This window comes from Ylistrum balloti, unplaced genomic scaffold, assembly GCF_031769215.1.
Source record: "Ylistrum balloti isolate Yb309-2 unplaced genomic scaffold, AGI_CSIRO_Ybal_v1 Utg369926, whole genome shotgun sequence".
Classification (NCBI taxonomy): domain Eukaryota; kingdom Metazoa; phylum Mollusca; class Bivalvia; order Pectinida; family Pectinidae; genus Ylistrum; species Ylistrum balloti.
The window spans coordinates 694,865-710,030 of NW_026782041.1; the positions used below are offsets into that span (position 1 = coordinate 694,865).

At 33.8% G+C, this 15,166-nt stretch overlaps 1 protein-coding gene across 4 annotated transcripts in view; it reads right to left on the reverse strand.

Moving 5' to 3' along the window:
* Positions 1–328: 328 nt before the first annotated feature.
* Positions 329–15,166, reverse strand: part of LOC132546977 (nuclear pore complex protein Nup107-like) — a 168,064-nt gene continuing 153,226 nt past the window's right edge. For all 4 annotated transcript variants that reach the window (XM_060210710.1, XM_060210712.1, XM_060210711.1 and 1 more), the window contains exons 11-27: positions 14,587–14,678; positions 13,133–13,214; positions 12,459–12,572; positions 11,910–12,083; positions 10,749–10,954; positions 10,339–10,381; positions 10,069–10,138; positions 8,054–8,172; positions 7,590–7,725; positions 6,685–6,848; positions 5,994–6,096; positions 5,545–5,633; positions 2,451–2,522; positions 2,024–2,197; positions 1,778–1,846; positions 1,378–1,545; positions 329–1,135 (exon numbers count right to left, since the gene is read on the reverse strand). In XM_060210710.1, the coding sequence (XP_060066693.1) occupies positions 1,007–1,135; positions 1,378–1,545; positions 1,778–1,846; positions 2,024–2,197; positions 2,451–2,522; positions 5,545–5,633; positions 5,994–6,096; positions 6,685–6,848; positions 7,590–7,725; positions 8,054–8,172; positions 10,069–10,138; positions 10,339–10,381; positions 10,749–10,954; positions 11,910–12,083; positions 12,459–12,572; positions 13,133–13,214; positions 14,587–14,678 (2,004 nt within the window). In that variant the 3' untranslated portion in view covers positions 329–1,006. The remainder of the gene's footprint in view (positions 1,136–1,377; positions 1,546–1,777; positions 1,847–2,023; positions 2,198–2,450; positions 2,523–5,544; positions 5,634–5,993; positions 6,097–6,684; positions 6,849–7,589; positions 7,726–8,053; positions 8,173–10,068; positions 10,139–10,338; positions 10,382–10,748; positions 10,955–11,909; positions 12,084–12,458; positions 12,573–13,132; positions 13,215–14,586; positions 14,679–15,166) is intronic.

A 15,166-nucleotide genomic window follows, 5' to 3' on the forward strand; every position in this document is an offset into this window, starting at 1 on the left:
TAATCTTATTTTAACACCTTTTGTGTTAAAAATATTGCACTGAAATATTCTTGCCCTGACAGCAGTTTCTGTCTTATACAGCAATAATTGTGGATGTGCTAATTCATCAAAAGGATAATATTGTGCTGAAATCTGATTATGCCCATTTAAGTATCAAAACATACATCTCAGATATGCACATGAGATTGTTACATCTGTTGCTCTACTAATTGAGTTGAGATTATCAAAACATTCATCTTGTTGCTAAGTCTGTTGCTCTGTCAATTAAGTTACCATGGCCAACTTCTCCCTTATAATAGAAAAACAAGGAATGCTCTTCTCATGCAAAAATGGCATCAACATTTTAATTGCTTTGCACTTGACACTTCCATACATTGTACTATGATTGAAAGTTAATGATATTCTCATGATTTACAAATATTAGTGCAATCATTTAACTTTATTTTGTACAATACCTGTCCTAATATGTTCACAATGATTTGAATGGCAATCAATTATTGTCATCACGAGAGTAAAAGTCATGAACTGTCAGTAAAACAGAAATCAACTTCATTATCTTAGTCCTTTGATATTTTATGTGGAAAAAAAAAAAAAAGTTTTTGAAATAAAAAGCAAAAAAAAAGATTTTGTTTATCTTAAACTCACATGATGTGAAATTGTTTTCTCTCACACAATACTTTCTTTGCTTTGGGAAATATGAGAATATGTTGTAAAGAATGCACTGCTTTCCCAGCTAGGTGGTAAAACTCCTGACTACTTCCATAGTACATCCTTAGCACCAATAACAATCTGTAGAACACAGTATGGGATTCTTTGAGTGACAACAGGTACAAAAGTCCAAACAAGTCTTTTGGATCAGCATTTGCTGCATGTTCTTGACACCTATTGTGATCAGATTGAGTTTTAACAGTCTGAATCATCACATAATCCACACTTATGTATCCTAGTCCACTGATTATTATCTTAACACTCAGAATTGATGTGATATCTATGTCGTAGGCACTGTTCAAATGTTGACTGTCTGTTGATCCAGCTGAGATTGGTATCCAAGAGGATCTAGGTTCTTATTCAAATTACATAACGAAGAATCCCTCAAAAGGCGCAGTAATTGCTGAAGTTCATCTTTCCGAAAAACCTGTTAATAATAAAATTAGAATCTCCGTTGTTTTCTTTTGATATCACTTACATGGTGACAAAAACATATATACATGTAACACATATCTTTAAAGTATTCAATTAGAGTATCTTTTCAAATATTTTTGTTGAATATGTTGTGTTTGAATATTCAGTGAGCTGATTTGAGCAATACCTACATTTTGATTTTGGAACTACAAGAATGAAAATTTTTGAGAAATCATGGAGAAAAGTAATGTGTACCTTATGAAGACCATGTTGCTCTGAGGCCACAAGATCAGCAATTTTTAGACACTCATCATAGTGACCACTTGTGTGCAGGATCTTATGAAGTAGAAAGCAGAGTCCTGGCAATACCAACTGCCTTAGTAGTCCCATCTGGTGTTCACGATTGGTATCGGGGGAAACAACCTATACAAAATAGATAACACAAGATTCTGTTTTCAGAATTCTATTCATACTGTAATAACTATAGTTGTTCATTATTTCTTTAAAAAACTTCAACATCTTCAGACCATTTACATACACTTTAAAATAAACACTTTCCAATGTGATAAACAGTGATATTCTAGACAATCATGTGTCTATCCTGGTATCTTGTTTCCAGGACACTCAGAAGTAATACCGAGATGTGACAATGTACCTTTTTCTGGTCCACCATCCAGCCTCCATCCGCAAATAGTAATACATTGTATATCATTCCCTTGGTTGTCTGCAACACAATCAAATCTTTTAATGTTCCTGTTTTCATTGACAAATGAGCTACATATACTTTTTATTTTCTTAACCAAGACATTGGTCATTATGTGATCATACAATCTAAGCTGGTTTAGTAAACCGACAAAACCAAAACAAACTGGGAAACAAGCATAACATAGCACAGAAGTACCTTTGTTTGTATGTCGAGATGGTGTCGCCATCTCTCCATTTCTTGATGATAGCGTTTCATTTGTTGTTCATGAGCTACTTTCTCAGTAAATGATGCAGCCTCAGCCAGTGTGGGTTTGGTTGGCTTTGTGTGATGGTACTGGTTAAATAAGTCATTGAAACTGTCCATGGCATTCTACAAATAACAAATTATCATCACACATCTTATATACTATACAGGGTATACATGTATACTTTTCTGAAATGTTGTTTAACTCTGACAAAAATTCAACTCAGAGCGCTTGTTGGCTTGACAGAAAAAAAAACCAATTACCATATCAACACTGTTTAATCAAAATTTTCGTAACCAGAAAAATAAGTCTAAAGAAACCAAGAAATCTGATCAATGTAAATAAATTTATAGATAGTAAAAAGAGGCAGCCACTCACCAAGTAGGCCCTGTGACATAAGTATTCCCGCACACTATTGGCTTCCTCAGGAGGAAGGTCTGTTGAACCTGTCTGTAAACATCAACAAAGAGAAATTCATGAGCAAGCACACGGGTTTACAAAGACTACTGAAAACTTTTACATATGATATTTATCTGACATTCATTAGTGAGTTCTGATAATCAAATGCAGTTTAAGTACAATAATAAGATTGATTTCAATATGAAAATTGTATAAGAAATAAATAATTATAATGATCAGTGAATATTTAGAGGACACTTTTGATGCTATTGATCTCCAATGACAGAAGATACAGGAGACTCAGATGCTTCTTTGAATATATTGATCCACAGTATATGTTGTCTTCTGGGTCAAAGACTTTGTGGAGACAGTGTAGAAGTTGAGAGTACTGGTTGTCTTACTAGCCTTGGCTAGTAGGAACTTCCTTTAGTTCTGCAGTAAAATATAATTAGAATGTCTGCATTAATTTGTCACTAACAACAGCAAAATCCGAACTTTATTTAAAGCTTAATATTAACAATATATATGTGCTACACATACAAACAGATTTTTTCATTAAGAAATCTTCTCTTATATTGCAAAAAATTTGGGAGAACAATTTTCCTTTAATGTATAACATGTCCTTGTTGATTAATCTATGGATGATTAATTGAGAATAAGTGTTTGACACAAGAAATTTCAGTTTGACCTTTAAACAGTTTCTTCATTGCATAAGCATGTCTGTAAATACTATCAGCAAATTAAAGTACTAAAAATTGAATAACAATTAAACACTTACACAGATAAAGACTATCAACAAATTTGAAATTATCAATACATTTTCTATCCAATAAATGAAATTCACTGAAACAATTTTAAGTTCCAAATCAAGAGATTGCCATTGGCAATGGATGCCGAATGAAGAACACTTTATAACAGATCATCAAGGGTTCAAAGTAGGGAGTACATTAGTAGCTTTGAGATTTTTTTTTTTTTTTTTTTGTGTGTGTGTTTTTTTTTAATCTTTCAATTCATTGAAAGATCAAATTATGTTAGGCTGCACAAAATGGATTTTTCTGCATTATGACGGATGCAAAACTGACATAGGAAGAATTTGACATTTTATAAACAACAATGATAAACAACAATATTACTGTATTAGTGCAAACTTTCCTAGCTGAATCCAAAATCAGGATGAAATGTTTAACAAGAGATCTCTGAGGGTGCTTGGCATTCACCATTGTTTGCTCTTTATTTGCTCTTTGAAAGGTGGATCTTTGCCCTCTTTTCTTCTCTGTTTTTTGCTCTTAATAATAAGACATTTGAACATTCCTTTGCAGAAATAGCAATGATATTCTTTACCTGCCAAATCCAAAATGGTTCTCTGGAAGCCATTTTGTTTCTTCTGATCAGTCCCAAAACCAAATGAACACAAGTTGAGAACAAAGGGAACATAACAGTACTTTTTATATAATAGGGATAACTATCTTTACTAGGCGAAATCCAAGATGGCTGCCTGTTGGCCATTTTGTATTTCTGATCAGCCCCAACTCAAAAAGGCACAACTAGGGACCAAGAGGAACCTATACATAAACTTTGAGAAAGATTTATGTAGCAGTTCAAAAGAAATTTTGTTAACAAACTTTCGAAGTCAAAATCCATGGCCACCTGTCGGCCATTTTGTTTTTCTGATCAGACCCAAAATTGAATGGGCATAACTAGGGAACAAGGAGAATCTCGATATGAAATTTCAGAAAGATCTATAATGTACTTATTAAGAAAAAGTGCTAAAAAAATTGTTTACTGACCAATGGATGGACCGACCATGGACGTAATAGCAGGAAACTACCGATCAGTACAGACACAAATTGGTTAAGACAATAGCCTGTGTGGTGTGGAACACTGAATATGTCAATTACATATGATTAGCTTTTGAAACACTTGTACATGTTTGACCTTTAAGAAATGACAGGTTTCATTTGATTCTCCTTTACATTGCATATCATGATAAAGAAGCCATGAGCACATATCTGCTTGTGTATTAGCAGAAATCAGTGTTTACTTACTAGAATGCAGAGTGTGGATTGAAATTTACGACTATGGATTTATTATCTATTAAAATCGGTCCCATTGGTGTTTACAAAAGCAAATCTTTGTGTCATGTCATAACTTACTCATCATAATTAACAGGGATAGTCTTGGTGTGATTATCTTATCAAAATGTGCCTTGAAACACTGTCTTTGACAACATACCTACATAAAGTATTTCGCAATTGCTTGCGATATTGAGTTAGTGCCTGGGTTTGTGTCAGCTGGCGCGTGCACAATGTGACAGTAAGACACCAAAGAAAACTCACTCAAGGAGATCATAATTACTTGGTTTGAAAATGTATAATATATGACCAGAAACATAAAATCAGAGACAATCATGCATTATATGTCTCTGATAAAAGTAATAAAACATTACTTGGATAAATTCCTTCTTGTAATTGATTCAACTATTGATAATAAGTTGTTGCTGCTCCGCTGCTCTCAAGTGTGATACACAACAAAAGTTTACATTGTTGGTGACAGAGGAAAATTGATGTCTCAATAACTCAACCAATTTTACAAATATCAACACGGAACTTGGCACAAGGGTGTATTATGATCATATCTTATGATGTCGAAAAATATGATGATTATTTTAAAAGACTGTCACTAGTTGACCCTATTTTGATAAGACTGCTATGAATTGTTGTCAGTAATCCAATAATCCTGTGTGTTCAAATCAACTTCAAACCAGAGGAATGCTAGTTTGTGACTAACACAAATCTAAATAGCATTAGAACACCTAGCCTGTTACTTTCAGTTAGTTTTTAGAATAAATATTTACTTTTTTCACCGAGACTTTATACATCCATAATACTGTTTTGAAAGATGGTCACATTTAAAGCACACAACTGCTGCTAGAGGTCGTGGGTACTTCAATGGACAATTTGAACTGATCAGAAAGCTAGGATTGGTTGATCCTACTTCCAGAGGCTGTGACAATAAGCAGAAAACCATAGCGTTACATTTAGTCTAATAAAAGACAATAAGCCAAACAGCATACCTGGTACTGCCAAGTCTTCACAATCACATCTATGGAGTCTGATGGTAGTTTGTTAAACACTTCTTTGGCAGCATGCAACTTCTTGACAGCTTTGAAAATAAAAGCAGTTTACAAAATATCATTCAATAATCATACTTACTCAGCTGATTCAGGAATAATGCAGCAATTTTATGTTATGTTAAAAAGAATGCATTTTTTTCCATATTAGAGTGAGATGGAATGAAATATTATCACAAGCTAATTAATTAATAAATATATGTGCTAATACTCTTGCTTGGAAATTTTTTCTATGCTTACTTATCAATTTAATTGCCTGGTAAATCAGTTGATGTTGTTTACTCTTGGATAAGAAGTTAATTCTGCACATTACAAAAATGAACACATGATTCACAGACAACAACAACTACAACAACAACAGCTATAACAAGTTTTTCAATCTCAGAACTTACCCACAAATGAACGCATCACTGCATTGGCCTGTCTCATTGCTTCAGATCTCTGTGATTGCTCAAACACTAACCAATCAATGGCATCGATTTTCTTCCTATCCTCCTAATGATGAAATATTTATATAGTTATACAAAATGTAAAATCCTTTGTAAGATCAAATCTAATGAGAATTAAGTTCACCATTGAGTGAAAAAGATATCAATCACCCTTGTGTGAAAAATTTATAAATTGCCATTGTGTGAAAAACATGCAAATCACCAAACATGAAATACATGGTATTTCAAAAGGCTTGTTGTCTGCTCCTGTGTAATGATTTTATAACAATACACATAGCTTTATTTTTCCAACAACCATCTTTCTGAAACTACAGAGCTTTTTAATACAAGTGACAATATATCGCTCAGTTAGAGAGAACTTCCCATTAGCTCAACCAGTTAAACACTAGACTAATAAGACAGAGGTCAGAGTTCACTTCCAAATAATTGAAATAATGATCTTTGTTATATGATGTTTTTTCTTCTTTTTTTTCTCTCTTCATTTTTTCAACTAAATAAGAGAAAGTAATAACTAAAAAAGGACCATTTTCTTGCAAAATGTTTGGACAGATAAGAAACATTTTGACAGAATCTAATTAACAGATTTTACTTGACAGTGATAATGATCTGGACACAATGCTATGCTTGGTCCTACCTGTGTAATAGTAGTGTCAATTTCCTGGTCAATGTTTTTGTTGAAGTCGACTGTGGAGTGGCTGCGGATATTTTCCACCACAAGTTTAGTAATCTGTGGGATGTCTAGTTGGGCATTAGTAGCCAGATCTAAACAGGCTTGTCTCTCTTCCTTCTCTTCTACACCTACAAACCACAAAAAAAAAAACAGTAGCCCATTTCAAATTTTCTGTAAAAATGTTATGGTCAAGATTTACAAATATCACAAACAAAAATCAAATAATTAATTTCAAAATATTCATTTCATGTAAAATGTTTAGTGGTTAAGTTTGCTGGACGAATAGCCAAAGTTGGATTTCTACTTTTTGAGCCATGATCTGAATGAAAAAGTTAAAAGTGAAAGTTGATGCTGCTTCCAGAAAAAATCATTGTAGTGTTGCATCCATGACTATATTTCAAGCAAAACAAAAATTGTTAAGCTTCAAATATTGACAGAATGATACTCTACAGATTACTAGTGGATAACACTAGAGGTTCACCTCAACTGTGATATAAGTTATATAAAATTAGAAAAAACATGTTTCACAAAATTTACAATCAGTATCTGCAATTATCTGGACTACACCTTAAACAATAAAATGTAGAATTGCAAAGTGAAAAATATCTTCAAGCCATGAATATCCTTACTCTTGAACAGAAATCTATCAGGTGTGTAGAGCTATATGTAACCAAATTTGGTTTTCAAGACATGACATTAATCAAAAACGGGACACCACATGATTAAAATGTCATGTGATCAAATTATCAGATTAACATTAATTAAATGTATGAACCTAACCTCTCCTGCTCTTGTAGAATGGTGGGGGGATAATAAACTCCATGCTGTATATCAGTTATGTTATTGATAGGTGTATAAGCATGACTTACCTTCCAGAAAGCGTGCATACCACACAACCTGAGCATCGCTGGGTAATGAAGCAACATAGTGTGCTACCAACTCCTTGTGATTGCCTTGGATCAAGTCCTCTACATATGCCTCCAGTATCAGGGAACAAAGGTCATTCTTAAAAATACATGGTAACTTTACTTATTATAGTCTCGATCAGGAAGGATTTTTGTAAAAACCAAGAAAATTAAGATTATGTCAGATGAATTTGACTTTAGATAGCTTTCTGATCCATTAGTATACTGGACTATAAACAGATTCTCATGGTCATGGTAAGTGCACGAGCAGCCATTTCAGAGTGAAATAAATTTCAAACTAAAAATAACATTAGAACATAAATATACAATTGAGCATTTGAATACATCTTATACAATGAGAAAAGTTAAATGCTATTTTTAGTAAGGTACTGGCCAATTGGTGAAAATTGTAAGACAAAGATGCTTACTCTCACATGCCGCTGTGTTGTTCTGAGGAAAAGGACCAAATGAGCCATAAAGCGTAAAAGATGTTGTGGAATTTTGAGCTGTTCATCTCTCACCCAGCCTGCCATCACTTCAATAAGCTCTACAAAATACATACAAGTCATATACCAGTGAAACAATCACTAAAAAGACATACAGACAAGCTGATTTCAGATTAACCAAAAGGGCCATGGTCCTTACTGGTCATCTGATCATCAACAGATGGATGGACAGGACACAGAATTTGCTGAAGGTAGTCTAACAAATCTGATGAATATAAATTTTGAACATTCCTTGAAAGAATCAGAATCGCATAAATGGAAGATTTTGTTCATGAAAAACAGTTGTCCATTCATGTTACAAAATGGCTACTGTGACTACCATGTCAAAGTTTTGTCCACTCTTAAACATAACAACATACCATGTTTCTTTTCATTAACAAATAAAGCTCCAAACAATTTTTTGAAACTGGAGAAGTTGTTCAGACTATTTGTAAAAGACAAATGTTTCAGACTTATTTTGGCTGAAATCTACCCAGAAACTAAGGAATAATGTTTTAAAGCAAAATATATTCTGATTTCCCTTTTGAGGTCCCATCACAAATCCCTCTGGTTCAAATCAACTTTCTGAGTTTAAGAATCACCCATCCCTTATCATGATTCAGAAAAAAATTTGAATGCAATCCATTTAAGCATTAAGGAAGGGTGACATTTTGAAGCAAAACATTATCTAACTTCCCCTTTTGGGGCCCCACACCCAAGTCCCTTGAGGTTGAATCAACTTTCTGAACTTAAGAAAATATCCCCTAAAATCAAGTATATTTCAGACCAAATTTGGTTCAAATCTGCCCCAGTGTTCATCAGTAAATTTTAAAGGAAACTTTTATGGATTGCACACAGAGGAAGGACAACACATGACAAACCCATCAGGTTAGATGACTTATAATTCACTTGTGTACATCATTATGGTCTAGGCTCTGTGGTTCCTAAATCCATGATATTTCAAAATCTTTGTCAGTTTCCCCTCTGAAACATACCATTGCTGGCCCTGACTTAGTGATATGTTATTGATATGTAAACTTTCCCTAGTTAACCACTGCTGGCCTTGACTTAATGATATGCTTTTGATATGTAAACTGTCCCTAGTTAACCACTGCTGGCCCTGACTTAGTGATATGTTATTGATATGTAAACTTTCCCTAGTTAACCACTGCTGGCCCTGACTTAATTATATGCTATTGATATGTAAACTTTCCCTAGTTAACAACTGCTGGCCCTGACTTAATGACATGCTACTGGTATGTAAACATTCCCTAGTTAACCACTGCTGGCCCTGACTTAATGACATGCTACTGGTATGTAAACATTCCCTAGTTAACCACTGCTGGCCTTGACTTAATGATATGCTTTTGATATGTAAACTGTCCCTAGTTAACCACTGCTGGCCCTGACTTAGTGATATGTTATTGATATGTAAACTTTCCCTAGTTAACCACTGCTGGCCCTGACTTAATTATATGCTATTGATATGTAAACTTTCCCTAGTTAACCACTGCTGGCCCTGACTTAATGACATGCTATTGATATGTAAACTTTCCCTAGTTAACCACTGCTGGCCCTGACTTAATTATATGCTATTGATATGTAAACTTTCCCTAGTTAACCACTGCTGGCCCTGACTTAATGACATGCTACTGGTATGTAAACATTCCCTAGTTAACCACTGCTGGCCCTGACTTAATGATATGCTTTTGATATGTAAATTGTCCCTCGTTAACCACTGCTGGCCCTGACTTAATTATATGCTATTGATATGTAAACTGTCCCTAGTTAGGATTGGTACATGATTAGTACCTGGCTAAGTTAAACTTTGTTTGTTGACTATGTTTAATGAACTTTTGAATCTGTTCATGACTTTTAAAGATTCAACATTTGTATATGTCGAATCCTGAAGATTCAGGTGGAACCTTTAATTCACAAATGATCTTTAGATAACTCACTCTCAGTGTCGCCGAGGATGATCCATTTCTGAATGACATGGTACCAACGAAGGCCCTCTTTACTAATGTTCTGTGGCAATTTAGAAAAATCTCAGTAAAGGAAAACATGACATAAAAATCATAAAGTTTAATGCAAGTTATAACATTTGTTTTATACAGTAATACATTAAGCGCTCTAGCGATTCTACATTTCAAAATTCACACAAATTTGTTTAATACAAATCAAACAGCAGAAATGATATCAGTAAATGTAATGAAATATGTACTTACTTCATAAGCTTCCAATCTCCTAAACACAGATTCAGCATCAGATCTGAAAAAATTCCCAACCATAAAGCAACTGACCATAGGATTTCTTAGGTTTGATATGTAATTTCAATTATTATTAATAATGACAAACATTAAATCAAGTTCAAAGATATCTTATGACACTTTCAGCAATGATGGGCCTAATATTTTCTGAATTAACACCTTCTACTTTCTTCTAATGCTTATAAAAATGAAGAATGACATGACTTATTCAATTAGCAAGATGACATTACCAATTATAAATGTAGGCATGTAAACAAATATCTATAATCACAATTTTGTGTGTTGTCAGCTACTTTTTCACACACAAAAAATATCACATCAAGCCATTGCAACATTTTTATTTTTGTTTCCATGGTAAGCAAACTTACGATTGATCCCAGAACTCTGAAGGCATGCTGACCAGCTGTCGACCAGACAACTTTTGTGTGCGTAGTTCCTGCTCCATCCGTACATCCACAAGTACTTTGTAATGTGCCCATAGATAGTCCAACCAGTCCCTACATACTGGCAGTACTGCTTGTAGATTTCCACTCAGAACACCATAAATAGCCTTCTCAAATTGGTCATAACTTGGCTGTCGATAAAAAAAGGCCAGGGACATTGTATATCACAAATAGCTTTAAAATAGGTATTTCAGCTGTGGTACATCTTCAATTAAGGCATTTTTACTTCATTATGTAATTCGTAAGTCCCCCATGAATTCTTTGGCAGTGAATAGTTAAGTTGCCTCTCTTCAGGTACATAGATCGGCCAGCAGCTTCGATATCTTGACAGTCTATTTAAGCATTTACTTGTTGGCTGGGTAATACTGAAGTTTTGGCAAACACTAAAGCTGTTATAGCCCCTTAGCCCATATTATTATAATGTCTGCATTAGAAGTTAAAATCATCATGGTGTTTATGAGAAGTTAAAATCATCACAGTGTTTATGAGAAGTTAAAATCATCACAGTGTTTATGAGAAGTTAAAATCATCAGTGTTTATGAGAGGTTAAAATCATCACAATGTCTTTCATCATCTCCACAAAAGCAAACTGAATATTCCAATAACATTTGAAAAAATTAAAAAAAAAAAAAATAGTAAATACACATATTGTAGCAATATTTCATTTTAGCACTTATTGCAGAGAAGGTTCTGCTGTAAAATTGCACTAATCATCACTTTTGTATGTGACTTATACAGAGCAATTATTACTGATGTGCGAATTCATTGTTGCACTAATTTGCTGAAATGTGATTATGCACTAAATTCTGATAGCACTAAATTAAGAATGTTTACAGCATCCTTCTCTGAATTTTGTGCGAGAAAAAAAATCCATTGGAACTTGAAAGGAATCCTGGATTATGACAGCAGCACATGTAGATATAATTCAGTCTCACAAATGGTGACCATATAAAAAACAGGATGATTTTTTTTGCTCTTAATGCTAAAAGTTTTCATGACTTTACACTGTTACCTAAAATCAATATAGTTTACAGAACAAGAAACATTTGAAAGATCACAAGTAACTGATTGAATGTCAGTGTGTACCTCTTTGGCCATGTTCCAGCAGACATTTCTCCAGATGTCTCGGTTTGGGTTTCCTTCCACAGAACATGTCTGACCTTTTACCATGGCCTCAAAGTTGGGGTCATGATAAAGCTTCCATCCCTCAAGTGTTGCTGCTCTCCAAGCCTGACCATGCTCACAACAAATATCCTGGGCCTATATATTAATACATGTGTGTGTAATGACAAGTCTGATCAAGTTCTATATAGATTAACGATAATTTTAGGAAGCTTTCAGCATGTTACTCGGGAAACAAGGAGACAAAAACATAAGTCTGAAATTTGGATTAATATTCAGCAATCATGTATGAGCTGGATATAAATACCTACATGTATGAGATGCAAATTGGCACTTTTTTCCCCACTGGTCCATTTTGCAAAATTTTACAAACTTTTTCAAGGTTTTAAAAATATTTACAAAGGTATCATCTGTTATGTGTTAATTTGGAATTAAGTGAATATACAGACAGATGGGGAGCTAATCTATATTCCTATTTAGTTCTGTCAATATAAATATGTTAAAATTACCAACCTCCTGTAGTTGGCCCGCTCGTATGTACACAAACAAGGTCTGTAAGAGGCGCGATTCATCTTCCTTATCTAAATCATCCACCATTTTGTTCTGCCTAACTGCAGCATCCGGGTCCTGAAACATGTATTTATAACATTTATGTACAGGAGCCTTATCATTGATGATTTTCTGTCACACTATCAGCTATATTCCATAAGTATTACAGATTACCATGTCAATGAAAAATCAGTAAATTCTGTCTTACAAAGATTATTTCCAGACAGTCTACAGGGAAATCTTTCAATATATAACATTTTAAACCCCAAATAAATGATACTGAAGGAATTTATATATTAACTTTGAAAACCTAATGAGTCAACATTTCAAGATATGACAGGGTGTCATATTCAGTGGGGTGCTCAAGGCATTACTACCATTTACTATTGTCTGGTGAGACATGCTTGTGACACTATCAAATTTGCATTTTTGAAAAATATATCATAATGCAAGCAGCAGTAAACATTTTAACATGTAAACTATGTATTTAATTATATGTAGAATTAATGATACTTTTATTTGAATTGAAGATTTAATTTTTTTTCAATTTTCACTGCAGTGAAGAAAAAGATTTATTAAATGACTAATAATGTTATCTCTTACAAATATCATGGTATAAACACTACTGAAAAACTTACAATTTTATCAACCAGGGGACGATCTGTTCCGCCAAACAGGTTCTCTGATTCTCTTGTTTGTAGTTTGTGTAGAGTGTTTTCCCTGTGTTTAAATTACATCATAAGATGTTATCCTATATGGTAACTGAAGCGTTATTCCATTAATTGAATACACAAATGCATAAAATATATGTTTAGTGACCATATATCAAGACAGGAGAGCAAAGAAGATAGAAGAATGATGTTATTCTTATATTATTTATACAATATGGTTTATATATATTTTTTTAATATCTAGTCCTTACACATATCTATCTATCCAATCCTTATGAATCTGACATCCAATAGTACATGCTTCAGTATACCACACTTGACATTCACCTTGACAAATATTTCAAGATTTTGAATACAGTGAAAAATTCATAATAGTTCAAACTAGATGTACTTGACAGCAAATAGAAACCTGGAACTATTTTTTAGGATTATCTCTCTCATACAATACTCACCATTCCACAGCTCTATCTGAGAAAAGTTGGATGTTATCTCTCTCATACAATACTCACCATCCCACAGCTCTATCTGAGAAAAGTTGGATGTTATCTCTCTCATACAATACTCACCATCCCACAGCTCTATCTGAGAAAAGTTGGATGTTATCTCTCTCATACAATACTCATCATCCAACAGCTCTATCTGAGAAAAGTTGGATGTTATCTCTCTCATACAATACTCACCATCCAACAGCTCTATCTGAGAAAAGTTGGATGTTATCTCTCTCATACAATACTCACCATCCAACAGCTCTATCTGAGAAAAGTTGGATATCATCTCTCTCATACAATACTCACCATCCAACAGCTCTCTCTGAGAAAAGTTGGATGTTATCTCTCTCATACAATAATCACCATCCAACAGCTCTATCTGAGAAAAGTTGGATGTTATCTCTCTCATACAATACTCACCATCCAACAGCTCTCTCTGAGAAAAGTTGGATATCATCTCTCTCATACAATACTCACCATCCCACAGCTCTATCTGAGAAAAGTTGGATGTTATCTCTCTCATACAATACTCACCATCCCACAGCTCTATCTGAGAAAAGTTGGATGTTATCTCTCTCATACAATACTCACCATCCAACAGCTCTATCTGAGAAAAGTTGGATGTTATCTCTCTCATACAATACTCACCATCCCACAGCTCTATCTGAGAAAAGTTGGATGTTATCTCTCTCATACAATACTCACCATCCAACAGCTCTATCTGAGAAAAGTTGGATGTTATCTCTCTCATACAATACTCACCATCCCACAGCTCTATCTGAGAAAAGTTGGATGTTATCTCTCTCATACAATAATCACCATCCCACAGCTCTATCTGAGAAAAGTTGGATGTTATCTCTCTCATACAATAATCACCATCCCACAGCTCTCTCTGAGAAAAGTTGGATATCATCTCTCTCATACAATACTCACCATCCCACAGCTCTATCTGAGAAAAATTTGATATTATCTCTAATCCTTTGTACTTTTTCTAATGCACAACTTTCCAGCCAGTCAACAATCAGCTAACAAAAAAAACCACAAAGTGTTACTTCATTTCAAAATGTTAATGTTTTTAACAGAAATAAATTTTGATTAAGTTACTAAACTGATCAGAATTTTGTGCTTCATGCATTAAAACAAGTGTTATGAATCAAGTAATATCAAATAGAACATTTGCATACTAATCTGTCAGGAAAATTAAACTTACATAAAACCTAAAATTTCCAGGTAAAACCAAACTAACTTCTTTTCTAACTAAGTACATTCTTTCTATACATTACATTCTGCTATCCTTTTTTCCCTATTATCCTGGTTCTCCTTAAAAGTCACATAAATACATCAAAATTCATCTTTTTTTTTGTATCCTAAGTACTTCTATTTCATTTTCTTCTTTCATTCCTCTAAGGAAAAAAATCCTGCTTCAGCCTTCTTGTTATTACTATAACAGCCCCATACACTGAGATATTACAGGAAAAAAATAATTTATTTCTATGTCACTTGCATTTGTTCA